The following is a 20820-nucleotide window of genomic DNA, read 5'->3' on the forward strand; positions in this document are numbered from 1 at the left end:
GGCAGTTGCGACCATGTCAACAGGAGCCGCGGACAAGGCGAAGAGGCTGACGAAGCGATCCAGTACAAAGGAGAAGAAGATCAAGATCAACATGACTTTGGCCAAGTACGAAGTGATCAAGAAGATCGCTCGGGACCGAGGATGGAAGCAAATCACAGACGAGACGGACAAAGTGGGGTTGGCAGGCTGCAACCTCCACTGGATCGACGTCCCCGACTTTGTCAATACGTTTAAAACCATGCAGCCATTTCAAAAGGTCAACCACTTTCCCGGTGCGTCTGTCACTATTTCCCCCGACCCCCCCATCCCCCCATTCTCTAACCATGGCACGCAGGGATGTCAAACCTAGCCCGCAAGTCCAAGCTGGCCCGCAACTTTCAACGCATGATGAAGTTGTTCCCAAACGAGTACGACTTTTGTCCCAAGACGTGGATCCTTCCGTTCGATTACACGGACTTTGCACAGCAATTTAACTCGGACGGGACGTCGAACCGCGCGTTTATCATTAAACCCGACCACAGCTGTCAGGGGCGGGGCGTGTTTTTGACCAAAAATTTGAAAGAAGTCAACAAAACAGACATCTTTGTGGCCCAGCGATACGTGGCGCATCCGCTATTGCTGGGGGGGAAGAAATTCGACCTGCGCATTTACATCATGATTGCGTCGTGTGCGCCCCTGCGTGTGTATTTATTCCAAGACGGCCTCGTCCGCATGTGTACGGCAGCGTACACGCCCCCCAACGCCGACAACATGGAGCAGAAGTTCATGCACTTGACCAACTACGCGATCAACAAACTGAGCAACAACTTTGAAAAGAACAAGGACGAAGCCGCGGACGGCGAGGGCAGCAAGCGGTCGCTCAAGTGGTTCTTTACGTGGCTGCGAGACAAGTACGACGACGCGGCCGTGGACTTGCTGTGGCACCAAATCGGAGACATTTGCCTCAAGTCTATCTTGTCCGTGCAGCCCACCCTCAACCAGGAATACCAGAGCACGTTTGCCAAGTTTTCGAGGGGCAAACAGTCTAAAGGAGACAATGTGACCGGCGGTGCCGACGACGAAGGCACGACCAACCCCGGCAAGGCCTGCGCCAACTCGTCGTGCTTTGCCATCCTAGGCATGGACGTTCTCGTGGATGAGAACCTCAAGCCTTGGCTGCTGGAAGTAAATCACCTCCCTAGCTTTGGCTGCGACTCGCCCTTGGACTGGAATGTGAAGGAACGTTTGCTCAACCAAGCGCTGGACATCATGCAAATATCCGCGTCGGACAAGGACACGTACGATGCAGAACACACCAAAAACCTCCAGCGTCGACTGTATGGGGATCCGAAGCCAGCGACGGGGGCCGATGGCGAAGGCAACCAAGACGAGGGAAGCAGCGATGGTCCGGAAACCGACCCTGACGCGACGACGACAACGCAAAGTTGGCCCCAACTGTCCAAGGACGAACTCACGGCCACCCTGCTCAACTTCTACAGCCTCGTGAACCCAGAAAAACCAGCGACCGATATTGATGCGATCGTGGCCAAGTTCTTGGATAACCAAGATGAACTGCACAAGAGCTTGGTGGTCAAGTACGGTCGAGGAGTGTTTGATGAGGTGGCGGTGAATAATCCGAGCAGCAACAGCAGTACACCGATGGTGGACGATGGACTGGTGGACTTTGTGCGGCTGTATCCGCCGCCGGTCCCGACGTCCAAGAATGCCATTTACAAGCAAATCTTGGACGCGTGTCAGAGCAACATCGACGAGCAATTACTACGACTCACGGCCCCCCTCCACCAGAAGAAGGGTGAAGACTTGTCCAAGACGTCGCTGCCACCGCTCGTGAAAGGGGGCACGAAGAAGGACCTGGGGCGAGACTGCTTTGGGTTCACCGGCACCGACAAGGTGCAACAGCTGGAGCTCAAGGACAGAAAACCACTGGCGGTCCCTGGACCGGCGCAGTTGGCGGCAGCGTCACGCCTCATGATGGGTCACTCAAGTCAAAAGCTGTCGGTGCTCATCCCCACCCGCCCTGCATCCCAGAATTCCTCGACCAATCTGGTGAAGAAAGCACCAGTGCAGTACGGCCTCGAGTACCGAGAAAAGCTGGAAACCATGAAGAAGAAACCCACCATAGCAATGACCCAAATCACGTTTGGTGGGTTTGGCTAAACGTTGAACGGTTCGTGTAGCACTAGTGTACAAATACAATATTTTGAGTAGCTTCGCAGCTTTCGCTTCTAAGCTCACTGCAGTAATCTCTACTTCAGGAGTGCTGTAACTACTACTGTATTACAAACTTCAGTACTACTTCAAGGTAGTACATACCTGAAGTAGATAGGTACTGACGTGTCGTGTCGTTCGAATTGAATCGGTAGAGTTTGTGAAAAGTATCTTAAAGTGAGGATCACTGGACTGTACCTGTTCCTACCACAACTGTCAAACAGCACACGACACAGCTGCTTGTAAGCGAAATTGTTGCTACAAGTGGAGATTTGACCCTTCAATTTGTTTGAAGCTAGCCTTTTTACGCCGTCATTCACCAAGTTATGCTAACGCTAGCATAGCTGTCTCACCAGTTTGCTGCATCGTCTTTTCATCACGAAAAAATCCCATTGGATGGCTGGTGGTGCGCTCCCTGACATTCCTTTCGACTGTGGCCATCGTTGAAGTCGTTACGTGTGCTGTCGCTACTGGAGCTGGGGGTTGTCTACGTCCCGAAGAATGCCAAAGACTACAATTGAACACTGCAGCACATCAAGGTCAGCAGCGCTGACTGAAACGAGCCCATCCATTGTCGTGATTGCTGGAACACGCGCTGAGGTGTTGGAAGTCGTAAGGTTTGCCAATGTCTGACGCTTGAACCACGATCACGGCGTGAGTGATACACCACCGTCGGCCATCTTGTTTCACTTTCAGGAATGTGTGCTTGTCCCCGCATGTGTTTATAACAATTTCCAGGTAACATATGCCAAATGGCGTCGTGATTGTGCACACTTCAAATTTGCATTGCCAGGATGACACACGATTTATTTATCGAAAAGAAAGAGGTTTTACTCGCCATCCCACTGTTGGACTTGGAGGCGGATACTTCCACTTGTCCTGCATTTGTTCCAAGGGATGCATCATTATTGTCCGCACCTTGCCCAAGATCACTTTCGAACTGTGCCACAACAGCGACGACATCCACCTCCGACCACTTTGCAATAAATCACTTCGGAAGTCTTTCTACCCAGACTAAACAACATGAACTCATGGCCGTCCACACGTCAGCTGCGCGACGCCAAGCGTAGGCGACCGCAGGGCGATGCAGACAAAATTCGACAAGACTTGGTGTGCATTCGAGCTGACATGTCGTCCCTGCAAGCTCAAGTCGACGACCTTCAGTACACGCTGGCTATTTGGGTCAGGATGCGTCAAGCTGCCTCATACGGCCGTGTGAAGCGCCAACGCACATCCGCGACGATTGGTACCGCTACCCCCCCCAGCGACACAAGTTGTAAACATATATAAACGAGTTTTGGCTGTGGAAAGGGCTAACGATCGTAACGCAAGAAATGGATGGAATAAAAACCATTAGTTGTTCAATCAGTGCCAGTACAACCACGCCCATGGACAGGAACGCCGTTGCCCCTGGCGTCAGTTGGTTGTTTGACGGGGTAGTCATCATTTGACCTCTAGATAATGTCGGAGAAGGTATACCATCACCAGTGCGAGCCAAGGTCGCCTTGACGTTGACCCCGGCTTGGTAGCCTGCGTACATGATTAATGTGTACGTACGGGTTCACTGTGCCTTCCGACATTCGCGTTGGACGGTACCTACAACTTTGATCGACGCTTCAGCGCATCGGCTCATGTCGGTGACGTCGCCAGACGCTTAGCAGCTGCAGTGGTTCGTTCCGAACTTGTTCTTGGCCACCCATGCAGAAACGAATTCGCCCTTGGCAGGGGTCACTCGACTCGCCCCTTGGGACTCCAGCATTACCACCACCTTTTCTAGTACGCCCCCAACGCATCGCCATCCCCCGCCGAGCTAAAGTACAGGCCTTTGTCCATATCCGCATGCCGAGACATGTCGGGTTGTCGGGTGAAACCCCCCTTCTGTCGCGTGACTTGGGATTGTTCAAGTACACAGTCATCGCGAGCTGGTTCGGCGTGGGAAAGTCTGGTCACTTGAAACTGGTACTCCGAGCTGGTGTTGTACGCTACGAACACGGGGTCTGGGCCAGCCTAAGGCTCGCTTCGCTTCTGGCCAAACTACTGCGACAAGACCGCGGCGCTGGGGGCAGTATGCTTGAACGCCGTAACGGGATGGCTTAGCGTGAGCAGGACTTCGGCCATGCAAATAGGTGGTGCCCACGTTTTCGTTGACCATCCACGACGATTGGTTGGTGGCGACCCCTGGGAACTGCGATTTCCCACCCACGAGGCCCTGCTGTGACGTGGGACCAATGACACTTGGCGTCAAGGTCGCACTGGCTGACATGCTAGCGTCACCGAGCGTGTACATGACAGAAGCTGCTTTCCCATCGATGTGGCGAATGTGGCTGACCACGGCGCTTGTGACTAGTCTGTAGTTGGGACGATCCTTGGCCACCAAGCCGTGGAACGTCTTGGCCGGGCAGTGTCGCAGCCCATCCTTGATGGCTAACGGCGGGTGGACGTACGTTTTGGCCTTGGCATTGCGGCTTTCGTGTGTGGACACCGCTTCTTTGTAGCCGTTGGACCCGAGCGCCAGGGCATGGATGATGTACGCGTCTTCGAGGTACTGTACCGCTTGTTGTCGGTGGATGGAATGGCGGTAAATGTAAACAACTTTTGGATCTCGGTGAACCCGGCGTTGATATCTGCGACAGTGTTCGGCCAGCTCGTTTTCTATCTTCGCGAAAGAGTCGGGCGGCACAAAGTACAACATGCCATTCAAAGACGACGACCCGTCCACGCCTTTGCCAATATACATTGGCGATGGTGACGCAAACCATTCGAGGTGATATTAATACTGCACTATGCGCTGTATCGGGCGTAAGCGCCACGTCTGTATACTGGCCAGGGATGTCGAAGCCCGTGAGCCCCGTTCCAGCAGCTTCGGTGGACACATCCACCCCTCCACTGGCGGCCACCATCGCTATACCAGCTTCCAACACAACACAGTCACTGTCGAGTCCCGCGAAAGATATTTAGTGGCAGTGATGACGACGTCAAACGCGTCTTGCAGTTTGATGGCTCACCGAACACGCATGGTGACACAAACCATTCGAGGTGATATTAATACTGTACTATGCGCTGTATCGGGCGTAAGCGCCACGTCTGTGTACTGGCGGGGGATGTCGAAGCGCGTGAGCCCCGTTCCAGCAGCTTCGGTGGACACATCCACCCCTCCACTGGCGGCCACCATCGCTATACCAGCTTCCAACACAACACAGTCACTGTCGAGTCCCGCGAAAGATATTTAGTGGCAGTGATGACGACGTCAAACGCGTCTTGCAGTTTGATGGCTCACCGAACTCGCAAGTCACAGCCAGAGCCAGCGAGATCGAACGGTTCTTCGTTGGTTCATGTGGCTTTGTGCTATCCTTTGTGTTGGTCGTCAAGTTTTGGGTCGAGGAGGACACGAATTCATCGTCACATCCAAACCAAAATCTACATTGTATTGGAATTTCACGAATACGATTGAAAACTTCGACATCCATGTATAATAACGATGCTGCCTTTCTAAAAAAATATGAAATATTTAGGGAATCTAATTCCAGCTATTACATTGTATGCAATGGACACCTCCAACAGAATCTAGGGAGATTAATCGGAGAAATACATCAACTTTATGAAGTTATTCCAAAATGAGCCCCAATGAATCTATCCTTTGCATGTTAACATTATGTTGGTTCGACGCAGTCATACTCGGCCTTGAACGAAGAGGGATAACGTAAGCCCATTGATTTCTTACGGATTGCTATAGTGTATATGTACTACTACATAGTTATTGTTATACCTACTACTAGAGTAGTAGTGTAGTTGCCCCTGGTTTAGCTTGTCAGACTTCGTTGGTGTTCAATAATACCTCACTTTGCGCGTAAGTATGGTACAGACAACCGACGTGCCCGGAACTTTGGACTACACAGCACGTCCTTAAGGTATGTATGATCGTAGTAAGTCGAACCTCGTTCGTGGTAAAGTAGGCAGAGAAACTGTCGAGCAGCGATTGCTCTCGACGGTAGTCTCGTGGCGAGTGCGTGAGAATCACCACGCCCTGCATCGCACAGAGCTCGTATATCGTGACCAGAAGCTCTCCATGAAGGGCTTCAAATAGCAAGTCACTGCCGAGGATCACGTCGAACAGTCCAAACTCGTCTTTGATGGCCTGGATGTTCTCTTGGTTGCCCCACGCCAACGTGCGGACGGCCACATGGTGTCGACTGCAGAAAATTATATTTAGCTTGTATAAGTGAAAGATGTACAAACAAGGGAAGTACCTCGGAAGGAGATGCTGGTTTGCTTGGATGTTGCTTTGAACCAGTACGAGCGAGTCGGGGTCCTTGTCAGTGGCCACGACTGTGGCATTCGACATGGCCGCGGCGATGGAATTGATACCCGTGCCGGCACCGAGCTCCAGGACCTATGCGCATGCTTGAGTACCAAGGAGGACGGGAAGTAGAGAGACTTTTCGGCCGTGGAGCATCGACATGTAGGCGGGGAGCTTCATCATTTGCAGCATGGCTTCGGCGGCTTGCCAAACGGCGCTTCCCGTGCCTCCCATTCCTTGGTAGTTCTGAGTGATGACCAACGGACCAAAGTTGCGAACCTTGAGTCCAAGCAAGCCATTCCTACTCATGGCATCAGCGAACGTGACAGTGTCAGCATGGAGGGTCCCCACCCAGATTCCCGCTGGAGAGGCGCGGGAATATGTGGTCGATCCGATGCGCGCTCATCCTGCTGAATTGGAGCAAGGGATGGAATGACTTCCTCTGAATATGCAAACCGTACGCTGCGCGGTGGCGGTGGCGGCTGAGCAGGTGGCTGGCCTTGTTGCATATCGTCTTTGCATTTGTCGTGCATGGTTTGCGTTATACATATCCGGATGACCATCGAATTTCGAAGAAGCTCACTGTGTCCAACCCCTAACCCCGCAACAAATCTAAAATCGGCACATTATTGTCTCAACTACTGCTGACCCACAGCACAATGCGGCACTGGCTGTGAATGGATACTGTACCGGGAGACAATATCACACAGCACAATCCTGCATGCGCAGAAATCGCCGTCGCCATTCAATTCACAGGTAACGTTAACGTTACTACTGTACAGCACACCGTACTGTCAGATGATTCATGTCTATGGAGCTGCTGTGCCACGTCAGATTGTACCTTCCGCTTTGATTTTTTTAAACAGCTTACAATCTGAAGCAATAATGATTGTCTTTGTGTTTACTGTTGGTTTTTCGAACCCGAAAATAATTCATCACTGCGATACCGTCAGTCTTCAAAACGCCAAACCCTCAAAGGATTCATGACGAAGAACTGTTCGTTGTTTCGTTTTCTCTCCTGGAAAAGTATTGTGGATTCGGTACAAATGTCCAGACCCGTCAAATCGAATCTCGCCGACGGATAGTGCTTTTGATTGGCTATTTCAGTATATTCAGCCAATCACAATTTCCAGCTCGATGAAATGTTAATTAGCGAATTTGACTTTGGTCAAATTAAAGTAACTTACAGTGTTTATGTTACTGGTAATAATTGTTACTCGATCTATTGTCGATTTGATACAAATTTGGGGACGGGGTGCAATCGAATCGCGCCGACCAAACCGATCCACAATCGATCTGATTGGTTGAATTTCATTGGGATGGTTTTGATTGGCTAATAATTTTGAGCTCACCTGAGGTAGCCAATCAAATCGATTTAAATTCCAACGAGAAACCACGCCACAACACGAAATTTCACTCGAAAGCACAATACAAGTATATTTCACTTTTTCTTATTATGGTATAGCCAAATGCAGTGTAAACCAAAACCACACACATTCGAGCAGGGTTTACAGTAATTTAGATATTAATACGTGTAGCTAACCACTGGTGATGCAACTTAACCCCAGAAACATCGGTAACGTTACTGTTAGCAACTTCACACGGGGTCCGGGGGGTCCTGAGGTTTAACAGGGCTTCTGGTTCTTTTGATGGAAAATGATTCCATAAGCAATAGTGGAACTGATTCTTTGAATTATACATGTACCAGTATATACAGTCTGAATTATACTAGTATTACTGTATTGCCTTCGAAAGTTAACAGTAAGCTACTGTAACCTTATATTACAGTACTCGAAGTCAGCTGACCTTATATTACTTGAAGTAGCGCAAACCGGAACACATTCAAAAACCAGGATTTCAACGTTGAACTTCGACATCAAGTGCTGACAACAATCTATTGTGCTCAGTTACAAAAATTCTAGCACAGCCCCAGCCAAATGCGATATTACTGCGCTCGAATCTTGGTCTTCCTCTGTGTCGTCGCCACGCAATGCTGCCAGGCGGTCGACGTCAAGACAGTATGCCACGCATGTCCATGAGGACAGGTATCTTATGTGTCAATTGTAGCCGATGGGTTGGCGGGCTAACACTTGCGGGGGCAGTTTCATTTCCGAAAGCACAGAACTGGGTTGCGCTGTTGGTCGATGCGAATGCTGGGAGTACATTTCCGAGTGCGACATGAACTACATGTGTGAAGCGTACTTCACCAACGGCGTCAACGTGTGCCAAGGGCGTTGTCGCCTTTCGAGTATGTCGGTCGTCATGCTTTACGTCTCACGTCATGCCTGGTGCGTGGGTAGCTTTTGGCAAGGCATTGAACGTGTTTGGAATGCTGCTCATTTTTGGTTTCCCCGTTGGAATCTTCATCTTCCACGTGGTGAGCGTCCGCAGACAGAGTCAGATGGCCGAGTTGAGCCCAGCCAAAGATATCGATGAGGTGGCAGCGAAGGGGGACGGACTCGTAGAGCAGCAGCAGCAGCGACGCGTGGTCGACCGCTTGTTGCTTCGCAGGGACCAATGCATGAATCGAGGAGTCCATCTGTCGACCAATTCGATTGTGGACTCGTCGAAAGCGTTGTTTTCGCACATCCGGCTCGGGTCCAAGCAGAATTCGAGTAGCGCCATGCTCGCGGAAGACGGGGGAGGCTACATGCTGCATTCGGACGCCCCCACCACCATCCTAGGCAACAACTTTGTCATCCCCAAGGAAGGAGAGGCCGACGACCACGAAGAGTCCAAAGAAGATGTCCTTCGGCGGTACCTATCCCCTATGGAGTTGTCGGTCACGACGTTGCCATTGCTAGGTATTGTGACTTGACAAAGTTGAGCGCAGGGAGTACGAACGGCGCGTTTGTTGTGCGGATGAACTCGCAAACGTACTTGGAAACCATGCATCGAGGTACGACATCCATTTGGCCTCCAACACATCATCAACATCATGTTGTCATAGGCACATTGCCGCTTATCTTTTGCATCATGGGGGGCATCGTGGTGGCGTCGCTGCTTCTGGCTTTGTACCCACTGCAACTCACGTCAACGGTTGCGCGGCTCCAGCCAGGGGACTTGGCGTATTTCAATTGCTCTGTGAACGTGACAGAGTGTACAGCGTTCGAGTGGATCGTGTTGGACGCATCGAATCGCACGGCGCATCGGATGGCGTTCACGTCGGACCAGCTCCCGAAAGCACCCGATGTGTTGCGCATTCAAATGAACGTGGAAAACACTACCCAGAAACAAACCCCCGGGGCGTACGTCCTGGGCAACTACCGCCTCAGCGTGTGGGCCGAGGGCGAAGCCAAGCCGATCGTGTCGCAGTACGTGAATCAACTGGTCACGACCTGCTCGTGTGTGGACAACCAGTGCCGGGACGTGTCTTGCTCGACGATCCCACTGGTCGGGGTCAACCTCAAGAGGTTTAGCGCGTCGCTGTACGACCTGCGCAGCCAGCGATACATGATCGAATTGGACATGGACACGTCCGAGAGTACCCTCGTGAACTCGACGTTTCCCGCGTACTCATTGCACGTGGAGCTGCTGGAAAATCCGTACGAAATGACCGGCCTTGCGGTCCAGTGTATCTTGGGCTGCTTCAACATGGCGTACTTGGTTCATTTTGTCTACTCGATCAACGCTCATTACGCCCGACGACACCCCACGGCGGCGACGGACGTGCCGATTCCGCGGCGGTGGGTCTACCACTTGAGTTTGGAGCGCAAGTTGCTCGTGATGATCTTGCTGGCGCTGGCAATTGCAAACAATCCGTTTATGATCACACTCACGTTGCCGTTCTTCGGTCCTCCTGGCCCCGCCTACCTCGTCTTCCGAAGCGTGTGGGAGACTGTCGTGTACGTGACCGTGCTTGGCTCGCTCCTCACTATCATCGACTCCTACCGGAAAGACAGCAAGCTGTTCAAGAATGGCGCGTCCATTTCCATCGTGGGCACCCGCTTTGTTCTGTCCAAGCTATTTGTCGTACTGTTGCTCTTAGCGCTCCGCTTGTCGGTGATCCTCGCGATTGAGTCTAGCTTTGACGAGACGGTGAACATTGACCAGTGGATTTCCACGGTGGACTTGGCGCTGGTTGCTGTCGGCGTCACGGCGCTCGTGGGGGTCGTTGTGCACGTCCACCAAGTGCTCGACCGCCAACGCTACAGCGAAACACGATACCTGTCGCTCAACTTTCGGTACATCACCGTCGTGACGTACGCGATCCTGGCCGTGCTGCTCATCAATTTGGTCTTTTTCAGCGCGTACGCCCAAGTGTCAACGTACAAACCCACCGCCCTCCGCACGTCCACGACGGTTTCGGCAGTGTCGTTCTCCGTTCTCATTTGTCTGGCCGCGGTTGCGTTCTATCCCCCCCGCAAGCCGCAGCAAGGCCAAGTACCACGCGGTTACGTCATTCGTGAGAAGCGACAGTTTGCCACCACCCCGACGGGCCTCTCGCCTGTCGCCGGCAGGGGGACGACCCCTCCCCGGCCAACGGACCCCACCCCTCTGCGTCCCCGTGACGTGTTCTTCCGCCCCCCCGTGAACAACATCCCCCTCCGCTCCATGCCCGCGTTCCGGGCCAAGCCGATTTCGACGCCGCATCACATTTTCTGCATCGAAACGGCGTGTCTCATGTACAACTGCTCCCGTCACGCGTACGATCGCCCGGCGTTGTACCAACCGACCGACATGGACGACACTGGCGCCCCGCTCCACCCCCCGTCGGCGTACGTGAGCTCGGCGGCGCTGTTCCGCGATAACCTGCGGGAGGTCGCGCACATCCACGACCCGGAAACCGATACGAACTGCTTGGTGCTGCAGAGCGACCGGAAAATCATCTTTGCTTTCCGAGGCACGGCCAGCACGACCAACGTCAAGACGGACTTGAAATATGCACTGGAAGCCGTGCCGTGGACATCGTCGACGCCACATCCTCAGGGCGAGTCGGGCGCGGGGCACGCCCACAGCGGATTCTTCCATGCGTATATGTCTGTTCAGAAGCAACTACATGACGCGATGCGAACATTGTTGGAGGAATACAGCGTGCGCGGCTTGCCACCGGACACCCACGTGCAAATCTACTGCACCGGACACTCCCTCGGCGGTGCGTTGGCCACCCTGGCGTCGCTGGACTTCAAATTGACGTTTGGACACCGCGTGATCATGTACAATTTCGGCAGTCCCCGCGTCGGCACGCACAAATTTGCGCGGTTCTACAACCAAGAGATTCCGCTGGCGTTCCGACTCGTGAACGAAGGGGACATTGTCGTGGGCATGGTGCAAACCGTGTCCACCAACTGCTTTGGCCAATCCAAGAAGTTTTACAGACATGTGGGCACCGAAGTCGTGCTGGACGGACGCGTGAATGGCGACTTTATCGTACGCCCGACGTTCACGGAGAAGAACCTGATTGTCGAAGTCCGGCGCAAGGCGGCGCGGCATTTCTTGAACGGGTACAAGCGCAACTTGGACGCGATCATGGACAGTGTGCTGGAAACCGAAACGCGTTTGGGGGAACTGCATGTTCAGACCGAGCTCGAGAAAGCGCTCTATGGCGGACTAGACGGTCGCAATGCCGAGTGGCACCTCGCGGATAGTATTCCCGACCCATTACGTACCGGATGCAATCAAACGAACGAGCCAAGCGACGCTCAAGACGAGGACGAGTATTTTATCTAAAACAACTGGCGAATACAGTTTGCAATGTGGTTACATTTGAAAGAGCTACGACTCCAATTTATTGGCCGGCCCTATAGTCACCATTGCAATGTGGTGTTATTGTTGTAGTACCTCTACAGTATGACAAATCTGAACATGATATAAGCCAGCTTTAACTTGGCTCACAGGAACCGGCTGTGGGTTGACAACAGGTCGCTTTGGTTGGATGGATGTGGACGAGGGGCTTGACTGCTGCCTAAGGATCGTGTCGCATGCCCTCCAAGCAAATTGTTACCCTCGAGTCGAGTGTAACAATGTTGCCGCGCTCTTGCCACCCGAGCTCGTAGAGGGAGCCGCGCGCGGTGATGCCATCATGCTGGAGGCGCGTGACGAGCACGTGTTTTCGAGTAAAGAGGTTGCACCTGATCACTTCGCGGACGCTGGCTTCCACCTGCCAGCCAGCGGAGGCCGACTCCCCGTGTGACGAACAAACTCCCTGTAGCCCCAGCAAACCACGCCAAGCTCTTCGACGCTGTCGAACCGTTCGACGACTGACTGGTGTGTGGTGGTGGTGGTCGTCGTCGTCGTGGCACAGGCGTCCACGAGCTGCGTCGATTAAGCTTATTGCAGACTGCAATAAGCTTAATCGTTTTCATTGATGCCTTTCAAAATTCGGCGTTTTGAACTGCAAATTGCAGTTCTCCAACTCGCAAACTCGCAAAATTTTTGAAAGGCATCAAGAAGCAATTGGATTGGCTGGTTGGCCTGGCCAATAGATTGCCTGGATCGGATTGCCAACAAAAGCGTTGGTGGCCAAGTTGAAAATGGCGGCATCGATCATCCCAACACGCGATCCAACCGTGGGCGCTAGCGACGACGAGAATGATGCTGACGAGTGTGCCAGCGTGGAAGAAGAGCAAGAGACGTGGGAAGACTGGGAGGAAGATGGAGAAGCCATGAAGTGTTTCTTCTGCGACTTCCAACACAACCAACTCGCCCACGTGCTCGTCCATGCCAAGGACGACCACGGCTTCGATTTCCGCGCCCAAGCGGTGGCGTTGCGATTGCAGTTCTACAGCTTAGTGAAATTGATCAACTTTGCTCGGTCCAACTCGGCTGCCGACGTCTTGTCTCTGCTTTCGTCGCAGGGGGCATCTGTCTTGGACGATGAAGCGCTCCTCATTCCCGTGATCAAGGAGGACCCCATGTTCTGCAGTGTCATGGAGCTCTTCAACCAAGACGGCGGTGACGACGACAGCGATGACGATGACAATGCCAACGTCGAGTCGAAGCCTGCCGCGCCGTTGACGCTCGAGGAGGAAAATGCTGCGCTCAAGCTGGAACTTGAGCAATGCCGTGACAAAATGCGCAAGTACACGACGGTGGTACGCGCGTTTGCCGAAGACAAGCGCGACTACTCCAAGCCGCCCGAGGACAACGACACGTACTACTTTGACTCGTACTCGCAAGTGGGCATCCACAAGGAAATGATTACCGACCGCGTGCGCACGGACTCGTACCGCGATGCCATCCTCAACAACCGATCGGTGTTTGAGGGCAAGGTGGTGCTGGACGTCGGGTGCGGCACGGGCATCCTCAGCATGTTCGCGGCGCAGGCTGGCGCGGCCAAGGTGATTGGCATCGACTGCAGCGACATGGGGGTCACCGCCAAGCAGATCGTGGCGGCCAACGGGTTTGGCGACGTGATTGAAATCATCCGGGGCAAGGTCGAAGAGATCGAGTTGCCCGTGCAGCACGTGGACATTATCATTTCCGAGTGGATGGGCTACTGCTTGCTGTACGAGTCCATGCTGGACACGGTCTTATTTGCCCGCGACAAGTGGCTCGTGCCGGGGGGATTGCTATTTCCAGACAAGTCCACCATGCACTTGGTATGAACTGCTTCGCGTTGATGTTGTCCGTTACTCGGTACTATCGACTAGACTACTAGCTTAACATTGTGTGTTGTTGGGCGAGTGTAGCAAGCCGTGACCGACTCGACGGCGCGCCTAGCGTTCTGGGACGACGTGTACGGGTACAACATGCAAGCGGTTCGCGATCGCGTCGAGACCAAGGACGGGTTCGTCGAAGTCGTGCCGGCCTCGGACGTCCTCTCGACCCGCGCGCTGCTCAACACGATCGACATTCCCAGTGTCGACGTGGCTGCACTCGACTTTACCACGCCGTTCGAGCTCCACATCACCCGGGCGGACACGTGCTTTGGGTTTCTAAGCAGCTTTGACGTTGGCTTTGAGGACAAATTGACCAACCCGCTGTGGTTCTCCACGGGCGCTGAGGCCACCCCCACGCATTGGCAGCAGGTGTTCTTCCATGTCAAGCACCCGTTCGCGGTCGCTGTCGGCAGCGTCATCCGCGGCACGTGGGGCGTCCAGCGCAACTGGAAAAACCCGCGCTTCTTGGACATCGACTTGTCGTGGCGTGTCAACGACGACGAATTGCAACACGAAACGTTTTACATTCATTAATAATAGACAACAACACGGGGGGTGGTTTGCAACAACCCCTTCCTTCCTTCCTTCCTAGTACTAGTCGTCGTCCCAACACAAACAAGAGTCACGTACTCGACATCTCGTAGCTACCGCGCCTTACTCCTATGTACTACGTACTACCTAGTACAGCACAAGAGATCGTTCAAGCGTTTTGCTTTCGACTTGCCAGGTTGGTTGACTTCTTGAGTTGGCTCAAAAGCAGCTGGACGATCCCAATCATCGCCAAACATCGCGCGTGCTCGGGACTGGCCGGTGGCATCCACTGGACGCACTGGTGCAACAACGCATTCGTGGCCGTGAGGGACGGCGCCGCGTCTCGAATACCAACTTGGGGATCTATCGGTAAACCCCCAGCAAGCAATGTTGTTATATCATCACATGTAGCCATCATACATTTTTCAATCGCCTTTTTGTTACCTGGTCGCAATGGTGGGGCGGACGACCGAATCCACGAACACGTGTCGGCCGGAAGTTGACTCATGAGGACAGCAAACTCGGACCGAGATTGCATGCGACAGAGCACGAGGCCAAGGCGGGACCTCGCCACGCGGGCCAGGAGGGTGACCACGGTGGCGTCGACAACAACTTTGTCGAGCACTTCTTCGGCCAGGGCGTCCTGTCCGCCTTGGTACAGCCACACAGCGTGGGCTTGCTTGATCTGGTCGAGCTGTAGACGCAGCGATGACGCCACCGACATGCCCAGGCTAATGTCGTGACGGAGGAGGTCCATCGTAAACTAGATATGCACGCACGCACATCAATCCTTCGATCCGAATACATGGATCGCACCTGGAACCGAACGTTGTTCGCCGGCAACACTGCAGCCTCATTGAAACTCGGCGATTTGCAAAGCGATGTCAGGTCAAACAACGACGGCAGCGGAACGACCGCCGCGGGGTAGCTGGTGAACGCGATCAAGACAGACACGAGCTGATGGTGTTGGTCCACCGATTCTTGCGTGGGAGGCGAGCCAGGACGTGTCAGTTGTTGCATCAGTGCCGAATGAAGGGGTGACGACGGCCACTGCTTGCTGTACAGATTCAGCACATCGTTTGGAGTGCCCGTCCAGACAACTGGAGCCAGCAACTGGTCAAGGTCGAGTGCTTCGTCCGGGCTAAATCTCGCGGAGGGGTCGACGCTGTCGTCGTCGTCGGCATGGCGGTCTGTTGGCGGCGCCAACCGCGTTGTGTTGACGGCAAATTTAATCGATTCGGAGAGCACTTGGAGCAACTGCTGGGCCAGATGGAGAAATTCGCCAGCAATCGACGGATCCAGCCCTTTACTCGACCGAGCGCCCGTGCTCGCTTGGAGCCAGAAGTCCATGATCGAAGCCACTTGCTCTCGAACGTACGTGTCCCATAGCAACACAATCAGCGCCGTCTTGAGCGGGGCATCGCCGCCATCCAGACGGTCGACTTCTTGGATCGCAAGACCCAACAACGACATGCGCGATCGGTCGTTGTTCCACGCCATGCACAGCATCTATATGTTCCCATACATGCGTTAGTGATTTGATTACCCGGAACTCGCTTAGAAATGAGCGTATTTATTACCAATGCACGGAACGCCGCGATTGAGTCGGGATGGTCGAGTTGGCGGAACGACGTCAAGACAGACTTGACAGCGTGAGATTTGGATGAATACGTCCACGTTTGAATCCAGCTGTCGTGTGCGTCATAGGGAATCTCTGGGTCGCCCTATCCGACTCCTAATTGTGAGCGTCCTGCTTTGACCACGTACTTGGAACGTCATATTGAAGTATACATACCGTGCTGCTGTCCTTGGGAGTATTCAGATGCACAATCGCCACGAATTTCATGAGCTCGTCCGACGCTTCGATCGCGTTCTACACGAGTATTTGTGGGCAAGAACAAAGTGCCTACGTCATGTCTCGTACCACGGTCAATTTGCCAGGTACTTTGAGCAGACAAGAAAAGTACAGGCATTGGCTCAGACATTGCTGCAGCACGCGCCACCGCAGCCCCGCGCCCATGGCACTCACTTGGCCCAGCGTGCTGTCTTGCAATGCATTTGCGTGATGCGCCAGTCCATATGCGACGTGCTCACACAGTACAAATGCATGGAGAAGCAGCGGTGTGCTTCGACAACGGTCGTACACGGCCTGCAGACTTGGGGACAGCGCTACAATCAAACAACCCATGTTCACATGGACTCGATACAATAGTTGTGTACCGGGTAGTGTGAACGACGCTTCGTCTATCGAGTGAGGAAACGAGCACGAGAGAAGCCACGGCTGCAGCCACCGTTGCAGGCACGAGCTGGCGTTCGTCGCGGTCATTCCAAGCAACATGTCTTCCGGGAGTGCGAAATACCACTCCAAAAACTGCGACGTGTACTGGAGCGTGTCTTGGTCCAGCAGGAGAGTTTGGTGGATCTCTTGCACATGCTATATATAATTGCGTCAGTGCTTCACAAAGCCATCGACAACGACGAGGCTGGGATACCTGCACTGCAAACACGGCTCCGTGGAGAGGGGCAAAGAGAAACGATACGAACGCTGCATGCGTGGTAGCGTCCGTGGCACTTCGTAGCACGGGTGACTTGAGCATGGCGTACAGCTGCCGAACGCACTCGTCAAATGTCAGCACGTTGTTGCGGTGAGTCTTGTGCAAAAGCAGCCCCAACGACAACTCGACTTCCGGACTCATGGGCTCTGACCACGGGAACGCAAAGCAATCGATGAATTGCAGACAATTCAAAGGCGACGACGTTGTTTGGGTCGTGCAAAACGAATACACGCTTCGCCATTTGGTCATGCGGGTCAATAGCGAGTCGATGTCGTCGTCGAACAAGGCAGCGGCGGTGGCGGCGAATGGAGTGGTCGTGACTTCCTACAATGTCTCACACACATAGCCATCGATCGGTTTGGGCTTGCTAGATCCAGTCGCTTGCAACTCACAAACCTGCTGTAGGTCCACAAACCCGCGCACGAGCCTTGTCTTGTATTCCAAATTGAACAGAAAGACCAAGTCGGCAAAGTCCGCTTGGGTTTTCCCCCAATTCCTTGCGTTCGTGGCCACCTAAACCAATGTTTCTCGTTGGGGGTATGGATTGCTGTCTTGTCGTACGTACCTCGAGCAAAATCTTGAGCGCGTCTCGGTGGAAGGACGCCGGGAGCGGTCCCATCTTTGGCTCGTGCAGCGCGTCCAAAACAGTCTCGACGCCTTCGATCGTAGTCAGCCCTTTCATTTGATCGAGCAGAGCGGTCGTCAACGCTGGCCTGATCAAGCATTTCCCGAGCCCGTCCACCAACTGATGCACGACAAACGACTCGTGTTCGCCCTTGGCCTACACACAAAACGTCAACCAACGGTCGTTCGTCGTCTTAGTTGTCGTACATTACCTTGGACAAGTACTGCACTTCCGTCGTGAGGCTGCAACTGTCTAGCTCCACTTGGTACAACGCACTCTCGCCGCTTGATTGCTCCCACACCACCACGCACGTGGCAAACTCGGCTGCCATACATGTATACAACTTTAGCTTGGCATGGGCTCCTAGCGGAAGGCAGAGCACCCTTGGACCATGGCGAGCCCGCCACATTTCGACAAGGCCGCGTCTCCCCGAATAAAACACCATATATAGCCCGTCGTTGTGTGTCATCCATCCGCATTGCGCGTCGCGGTACCTAAACCCGACCATGGAGAACAGGGCCATACATATGATGGATGGATGGTACCCTTTCCACAGACGAATGAGCAGCATTGACGTGGTATCGATCAACAGAATGCGACCCAATGTGTCTGGCACGAGCGCCAGTTTTCCATTTGGAGACACGTTGAGGTCCCGCGCGCGGCGGCGATGACTGTCGGGCAGTCCCAAAGCCACATGGATCCCCAAGTCGGACGGAACGGCGTCGACTGTGTCGTTGTCCCTATCTTGAGGCCACCCCCAGTTCTTCGCCAGAGACCAAACGGCGCCGGCGGCACGCGTAGCCACGGCACTGGCCAAGTGTGCAATGCGGAACAAGGACGTGCCTTCATGACCTTGAACACATTGACGAGAGGATGAATGTGGTATGGTGATCGCAATTGGGTACCTGCGTGGTAGAATCCCACGACGGGGTCGCACCCTACAGCGACAAACGATTGGAGGCCAGCCCGTGGTTGCGACTGGAAGAGCGAGGCTGCGCGGGTGACGGCACAGGGAAGGATGCCGATGATATCACGTTGGCCGTTTAGACTGTATTTTCGCCAGTATCGCCTTGGCGACGTGGGGTCCGCCAGCTCCCACTCGATCACCACCAGCGTCATGTCCGCAAAGAGCACGTACAACTCGCGACAGCTTGGTTTGGCGGAATGGAAGTTCCACTCGAGCCGGGCCACAGCGCCGCGGTGACATTGCAGCGCAAACAGTTCGTAACCAGCTCGGTTGTAGACACACACATCGCCATTGGAATAGCCCAGTGCCACATCGTACGTGTTGTCGGCCGTCGGTACCGTGTGAAAGCGACCCGCGGTGGGCTTGGTCGTCGAAGTTTCGTCGTCTTGGAGCTGGGCCAATGCCAAAGCAGGGAGAAGGAGGACTTTTGCGACCCCCTTCGGCCCTATTACCCATTTCTTGTTTGCGGCTTCATCATACGCGCATGCCCATAAGTCGGGAGCTACATCGAAGATGGTGCTGACCGAACATCCATACGACCCAAGTTCCCGCATCGATAACGTGCGCAGGGATCGCACAGGCGTATTTTTAATCGGTTATTAAATAGGTTTTATTTAATAAACCTACCAACTGTGAAATCTACCTTGTATTTTTTGTCTTTTACGCTTGGGAGGAGTTTAAAATTCTAAAGTGTAGGTCTTTATTGACAAAAAAGATAAAACCTAGTGGGTCGCGTGTTCCAAAACTTACTGAAACTTAGGTTTATTCTATCCATGACAATTATTGGGCGAAGAATTAAAATTATCCGGATTGTTAAGAGCTGCAAGTTTCAATGAGATTCGTACGGATACTATACGGATTAGAGCGAGACAATTAGACCCAAACCAATCAGCGACGAGAAAATAAACTTGAAGAATGAATGTATCATGTGGCGAATAGTAGATTGGAAATCCGGATACTGCCACTTCACAGCTGTCAGTTGAAATATGCTGCAGTTCGCGTCAGAGTTGAGCTACTTGGATCGCCACCTCACCTATGCTAAAGAACGAATCTTCTCCTTTCCGAACGCAGGCCAAGTCGTTATTGTGCAGGACATCTCGGACGTCGGAGGAACGGTACTGTAGCCTCACCACCAACCTCATGCAAACATAACGCGCTTGATGGAATGCAGGTTTGGGACGCCAGCATTGTCTTGAGCCACCACTTGGATAGCTTAGGAAGCGCGTACGTGTGACGCCTTGATCGAGGACACTTTGTTCGATGATGCATGTTTAGCGTGCTGCAAGGCAAGTCTCTTATTGAGCTTGGTGCTGGCACGGCCTTACCAAGTAATGATTGAACTCCATACCTACTACCGTTCATTTCAATGCTGATGAATGTTGTAGGTATCGTAGCGTCACGATTGGGTATGCATACGGTGGCCACAGACATGATCCACGTGCTACCATACTCGGAAGCTGCTATCCGCTCCAACTGCGACGACCTCGTTCAAACGGGGGCCATCCGATGGCAAGAGTTGCTTTGGGGTGCGGCTGGTGTTGGCCTGAGTGCGCTCAAGACGGCTTCCAAGCAGCACGACTACATTGTCGGGGCTGACATCGTGTACAATGTCGAATTCTTCGACGATCTCCTTGAGACGTTGTTGGAACTGTGCCCCGCCTGTGACAAGGATCAACCGACGGTGCTTGTGTGCTTTGAACAACGGCGGCGGGACCTCACGTCGCTTTGGGCAACGATGGAATTGCATTTCCACGTCGAATTGGTGACCTCGTCCATGCTGGATGCATGTAGACGGGACGTGAATGTGTTTTTGTATCAATTGCATCGAAAATCACGCGATAATACGGGTCGATAAGTGCGAAAAATGAAGTTTATTCGACCAAATATGGCTTAAATTGATGTCATACGAATCGGACTCTCCAAACCCACGAAAGGACGCTGATATCAATCATATTTTGCTTTCGAGTGAAATTTCGTGTTGTGGCGTGGTTTCTCGTTGGAATTTAAATCGATTTGATTGGCTACCTCAGAAGAGC

The 20820-nt window shown here is 53.2% G+C and overlaps 8 protein-coding genes across 16 annotated transcripts; 5 read left to right on the forward strand and 3 right to left on the reverse strand.

The window, feature by feature from the left end:
- H257_13584 (hypothetical protein) lies at positions 1 to 2215 on the forward strand. The gene is made up of 2 exons (XM_009841146.1): positions 1 to 272; positions 335 to 2215. Exons 1-2 carry the CDS (start codon positions 14 to 16, stop codon positions 2155 to 2157), a joined length of 2082 nt encoding a protein of 693 aa, XP_009839448.1. The 5' UTR covers positions 1 to 13; the 3' UTR covers positions 2158 to 2215.
- Positions 2216 to 3231: 1016 nt separating this feature from the next.
- Positions 3232 to 3866, forward strand: H257_13585 (hypothetical protein; the record flags this gene model as incomplete). Its single annotated transcript, XM_009841147.1, has 2 exons — positions 3232 to 3454; positions 3829 to 3866. 2 exons carry the CDS (start codon positions 3232 to 3234, stop codon positions 3864 to 3866), a joined length of 261 nt encoding a protein of 86 aa, XP_009839449.1.
- Positions 3867 to 3981: 115 nt separating this feature from the next.
- On the reverse strand, positions 3982 to 5380 carry H257_13586 (hypothetical protein; the record flags this gene model as incomplete). The annotated part of the gene is made up of 4 exons (XM_009841148.1): positions 3982 to 4190; positions 4258 to 4929; positions 4991 to 5110; positions 5263 to 5380. The coding sequence occupies 4 exons, from the start codon at positions 5378 to 5380 to the stop codon at positions 3982 to 3984; spliced, it is 1119 nt and encodes a 372-aa protein (XP_009839450.1).
- A 486-nt stretch (positions 5381 to 5866) lies between these two features.
- On the reverse strand, positions 5867 to 7036 carry H257_13587 (hypothetical protein). Of its 5 annotated transcripts, none has more exons than XM_009841152.1 (6): positions 6967 to 7036; positions 6857 to 6912; positions 6644 to 6806; positions 6456 to 6598; positions 6143 to 6398; positions 5867 to 6096 (listed from the first exon to the last, which is right to left on the reverse strand). In XM_009841152.1, the coding sequence occupies exons 1-6, from the start codon at positions 7012 to 7014 to the stop codon at positions 6034 to 6036; spliced, it is 729 nt and encodes a 242-aa protein (XP_009839454.1). In that variant the 5' UTR covers positions 7015 to 7036; the 3' UTR covers positions 5867 to 6033. The 5 variants fall into 5 exon arrangements, with proteins under 5 accessions (XP_009839454.1, XP_009839455.1, XP_009839453.1 ...); XM_009841153.1 differs by having other exon boundaries at positions 6857 to 6915; XM_009841151.1 differs by having other exon boundaries at positions 5867 to 6398; positions 6857 to 6915.
- A 1396-nt stretch (positions 7037 to 8432) lies between these two features.
- Positions 8433 to 12223, forward strand: H257_13588. 2 transcript variants are annotated; one of them, XM_009841154.1, is made up of 5 exons: positions 8433 to 8523; positions 8573 to 8753; positions 8806 to 9262; positions 9310 to 9404; positions 9456 to 12223. In XM_009841154.1, exons 1-5 carry the CDS (start codon positions 8443 to 8445, stop codon positions 12173 to 12175), a joined length of 3534 nt encoding a protein of 1177 aa, XP_009839456.1. In that variant the 5' UTR covers positions 8433 to 8442; the 3' UTR covers positions 12176 to 12223. The 2 variants fall into 2 exon arrangements, with proteins under 2 accessions (XP_009839456.1, XP_009839457.1); XM_009841155.1 differs by having other exon boundaries at positions 8573 to 9262.
- A 740-nt stretch (positions 12224 to 12963) lies between these two features.
- Positions 12964 to 15077, forward strand: H257_13589 (hypothetical protein). The gene is made up of 2 exons (XM_009841156.1): positions 12964 to 14046; positions 14137 to 15077. The coding sequence occupies exons 1-2, from the start codon at positions 12979 to 12981 to the stop codon at positions 14638 to 14640; spliced, it is 1572 nt and encodes a 523-aa protein (XP_009839458.1). The 5' UTR covers positions 12964 to 12978; the 3' UTR covers positions 14641 to 15077.
- On the reverse strand, positions 14044 to 19375 carry H257_13590 (hypothetical protein). 3 transcript variants are annotated; one of them, XM_009841159.1, is made up of 13 exons: positions 18723 to 19375; positions 18363 to 18669; positions 18029 to 18311; positions 17758 to 17973; positions 17589 to 17705; positions 17130 to 17516; positions 16858 to 17071; positions 16562 to 16806; positions 16433 to 16510; positions 16218 to 16361; positions 15454 to 16146; positions 15082 to 15400; positions 14044 to 15000 (listed from the first exon to the last, which is right to left on the reverse strand). In XM_009841159.1, exons 1-13 carry the CDS (start codon positions 19336 to 19338, stop codon positions 14807 to 14809), a joined length of 3813 nt encoding a protein of 1270 aa, XP_009839461.1. In that variant the 5' UTR covers positions 19339 to 19375; the 3' UTR covers positions 14044 to 14806. The 3 variants fall into 3 exon arrangements, with proteins under 3 accessions (XP_009839461.1, XP_009839459.1, XP_009839460.1); XM_009841157.1 differs by having other exon boundaries at positions 15082 to 16146; XM_009841158.1 differs by having other exon boundaries at positions 18029 to 18669.
- Positions 19376 to 19763: 388 nt separating this feature from the next.
- On the forward strand, positions 19764 to 20668 carry H257_13591. Of its 2 annotated transcripts, XM_009841160.1 has the most exons (4): positions 19764 to 19899; positions 19956 to 20008; positions 20060 to 20112; positions 20170 to 20668. In XM_009841160.1, the coding sequence occupies exons 1-4, from the start codon at positions 19771 to 19773 to the stop codon at positions 20637 to 20639; spliced, it is 705 nt and encodes a 234-aa protein (XP_009839462.1). In that variant the 5' UTR covers positions 19764 to 19770; the 3' UTR covers positions 20640 to 20668. The 2 variants fall into 2 exon arrangements, with proteins under 2 accessions (XP_009839462.1, XP_009839463.1); XM_009841161.1 differs by having other exon boundaries at positions 19956 to 20112.
- Positions 20669 to 20820: the final 152 nt, after the last annotated feature.

This window comes from Aphanomyces astaci (assembly GCF_000520075.1).
Source record: "Aphanomyces astaci strain APO3 unplaced genomic scaffold supercont1.49, whole genome shotgun sequence".
Taxonomy (NCBI): Eukaryota; Oomycota; class Saprolegniomycetes; order Saprolegniales; family Verrucalvaceae; genus Aphanomyces; species Aphanomyces astaci.